General features: G+C 71.4%; 1 protein-coding gene across 4 annotated transcripts in view; it reads left to right on the top strand.

Moving 5' to 3' along the window:
* Window positions 1-668: 668 nt before the first annotated feature.
* Window positions 669-2,932, top strand: part of LOC112964425 (protein FAM49A-like) — a 5,058-nt gene continuing 2,794 nt past the window's right edge. Inside the window, exons 1-2 of one of the 4 annotated variants that reach the window (XM_026062543.1) lie at window positions 669-748; window positions 2,336-2,415. In XM_026062543.1, coding sequence (XP_025918328.1) covers window positions 2,343-2,415 — 73 coding nt within the window. In that variant the 5' untranslated portion in view covers window positions 669-748; window positions 2,336-2,342. Of the gene's footprint in view, window positions 749-844; window positions 923-2,303; window positions 2,416-2,932 lie in introns of those variants that run through there. The other 3 variants (XM_026062544.1, XM_026062545.1, XM_026062542.1) reach the window with 3 other exon arrangements.

Genomic DNA, 2,932 nt, shown 5'->3' with positions numbered 1-2,932 from the left:
AGCGTGTCCCAAAGCCTGATGACCCACGCACGGGTCCCCGTTGGAGTGGGATGACATGGGGGCCTCTTGCTGGTCTCTCCGAGCTGTKTCGGTCCCTCCGAGCCGTGTCGGTCCCGGCTCCGGCCGGCCTGACGCTGTCGCCCTCCCGCCCGCAGGTTCCCGCGGCCGATGCAGTGATTTATGAGCCTTCCCAGGCCCCTGCTGCTGCCGTAGCCGCCGCGCCGGACACCAAGGTAAAGACCCTCGGCGCGGGGCCGGGATGCCCAAACTGAGCGTGCGGGGCAGGAATTGCGGGTGACCAGGACCCTGCCGCCCAGGGCGTCTGCCTGCCCCGTTTAGGGCGGCYGATGGGGGAGCTATAGGCTCTATGGAGGCTATAGGGGAGCTCCCTAGGGGAGTGGCTATGGAAAGCCCCCCTGGAACGTCCCCACCGGCCGGGCAGGCGAGCAGGGGGGGTGCCGCGGGCGCAGGGGGCCGGGACGGCAGGGCCCCGCCGGGGCCGCCTCGGCGGAGGCCGCGCGGCGCCCACAGGAAGCGCGATGCTCCGAAACCCTCTCCCCGCTTCCCTCCCCGCCTCCAAAATAGCAAACCCAGAAGCGCCGGGGCGAGCGGCCCCGTTTCCGCACACACGCACGCACGCAGGCAGCCAGGCAGCCAGGCGGGCTGGTGCTCGTGCCCCGCTCGCCCGCGCCGCGCCGGGAGGGGAGGCCGCGGGTGCCCGGGGGGCCCCGGACCGGGGCAGCCGCAGGTAGGTGCCGGCGGCAGCAGCGGGGCGCTGGTGGGCCGGGGCAGCAGGACGTCCGCGCCGGTGCTGTTCCAYGCTTTTGTTTCTCTCGCTCAGGTCTGCTGGCCATGGGCAACCTGATAAAGGTATTGGGCAAAGATTTAGAAAACTGTCCTCATTTTTTCCTGGATTTCGAAAGTAAGTCCGGCGAGCAGGGTGGGCGCGGGGAGGGGGCCGGGCACGTGGCGGCTGCCAGCAGGAGAAGCCGCCGCTCTCCCGAAGACGGGCTCAGCAGCCCCGGAGCAGCCCTGGAGCAGCCCCGGCCCCGGGCACCTCAGCGCCGGCAGCCCTGCAGCCGGTGCCGGCACAGGCCGGTGCTTCGGGCTGAGCAGGGCAGGGGACGGGGGGCAGCAGCTGGGGAGATGCCCCACGCCCGAACCATCTCCCYCTGCCGTGGGGCYGGAGCAGGGAYGTTTCGGGGTGCTCCCTCCTCTCCYGGCACRGTGAGGGGACCCGTTTGGCYGCAGGYGCCCCACGGCACGTCCCCATGGCCGCTGCAGTCGGTTGCACCGTGGTGGCCGTTCRGCTTGTGTCCCCCATCCCCGGGGGACAGCAGGGAGCACGGGGAAAGGCTTTTCCACCTGCAYGGCCGAGGGAGGAGGCAGGAAGGATCCGAACCCCTGGCTGTGCTGGGAGGGAGCCGTGCAGCGTTTGCAGCAGGACAGGGAGCGGGGGGACGGGGATCCCCGTCCACCCCAGGAGATTTGCACCAGCTTCTCTGGGACGGGGCTCACCGGCACGGCAGAGCGCGGCTTGGGGGCTTGCCGGGCTCACCGGCCGCAGCAGCGTGTCCGAGCGGACACTACGGAGCCAGCCGCGATGCCAGCRGCTGCAGCAGGGTGCAGGACACCTGCAGGGTCCCTGCGGTCCCCGGCCAGCCCGGCTCCCCCCCGTGCCGGGGCGCCGCTCGGGGCAGAAGCGCGGGGTGTAAAAATAGCGCAGCGGCAGCGGCCCCGGCGGGGAGAGGGCGTGCGCGGCTCACCGCACCGGCGGGTCCCGAAATAGCCGCCGGGGCTCGCGGGGCCGGGTCCAGCAGCGGCGAGCATCCTGCCGGGCTCCCCTCCCCTCCCGTGCAGCCCRGCGAGCCGGCACCGGGTCCCTCGGGTGCAGCGCAGCCCTCGACGGCCTCCAGCCCTCTGCAAAACCCTCCGGCCCGGGGCCGGGGCTGCCGGCGCTGCCGCCGTGCCGTGCCGGGCCGGGCCGTGCCGGGCCCCGTAGCCAGGTTGGGGCTGCCCCTAGCCGAGACCGCGGGGACTCGCCGAGCGGTTTGCCCTCCTTGCCGGAGACCAGCGGCGCTCTCCTCCCTTCGCTCCTTCCTCTCCATCACCCCCCATCCGCCTGCGCTCATCGCCATCGGGGCGGGAAGAGGCTGCAGCCGGCGGGGCTGGGAGCAGCCGCGGGGCCGACGCTCCCGGCGCCCCTCGAGCCCCCGCAGCGAGCGGGGAGGCCGGGGGGTCTCGTCGCCGCCCGGCCGCTGCCCTCAGCCCGGCTCCTCTCCCCCGAACGCCTCCTCACCACCATGCTTTTGTCCTCTTGTTTCTTCTCTTGCAGGTTTCACATGGGGAACCTTCTTAAAGTGTTGACTTATAACGAACTTGACCAAGGCCCTAATTTTTTCCTTGACTTTGAAAGTGAGATGGGATTTTTTTATTTTCCTTTTGTTCTCCGATTATGCTGAGTTCCACGTTCACGCACATTTTGAGTTCTCGTATCCGTCGCCCATCGCATCGCGCCCATCCCAGCCGTTCCCCCTCCCGTCCCCCTCCACCGCCSTCCGCCGCCGGCTCCCCGCGGCCCCGAGACAGCAGCCGGCTCTCCCCGGGGAGGGGGGCTGCCGCCGGCGGGGCAGCCCCTGCGCCGGGGGCTATTTGGCTGCACCTCTTCCCTCGGGGCGATTTCCAGCCGCTTGGGGAAAGCCCTGGGCTGGGGGGCTGCTCGGGGGCCCCCGGGCAGCCGCGAGCAGGACCGCGGCTGCAGGGCTGACCCCAGACCCGCTCCCCCCCCCCCGCGGCTCGGCCAAAGGGGAAGGATTGGGGGGGGAAAATTGCCAGGAAGGGCTGAAGGTGGAGAGGCGCTGGCCTCTCGCCACCATGATTTTGGGGGCGAACGAGCGCGTTCTGCCAGCCCGAGGCGTCCCGCTGCAGCTCC

The sequence above is a fragment of the Apteryx rowi genome, unplaced genomic scaffold (assembly GCF_003343035.1).
Source record: "Apteryx rowi isolate R43461 unplaced genomic scaffold, aptRow1 scaffold_190, whole genome shotgun sequence".
In the NCBI taxonomy this organism is placed as follows: Eukaryota; Metazoa; Chordata; class Aves; order Apterygiformes; family Apterygidae; genus Apteryx; species Apteryx rowi.
This window is presented reverse-complemented; position numbering and strand designations above follow the sequence as displayed.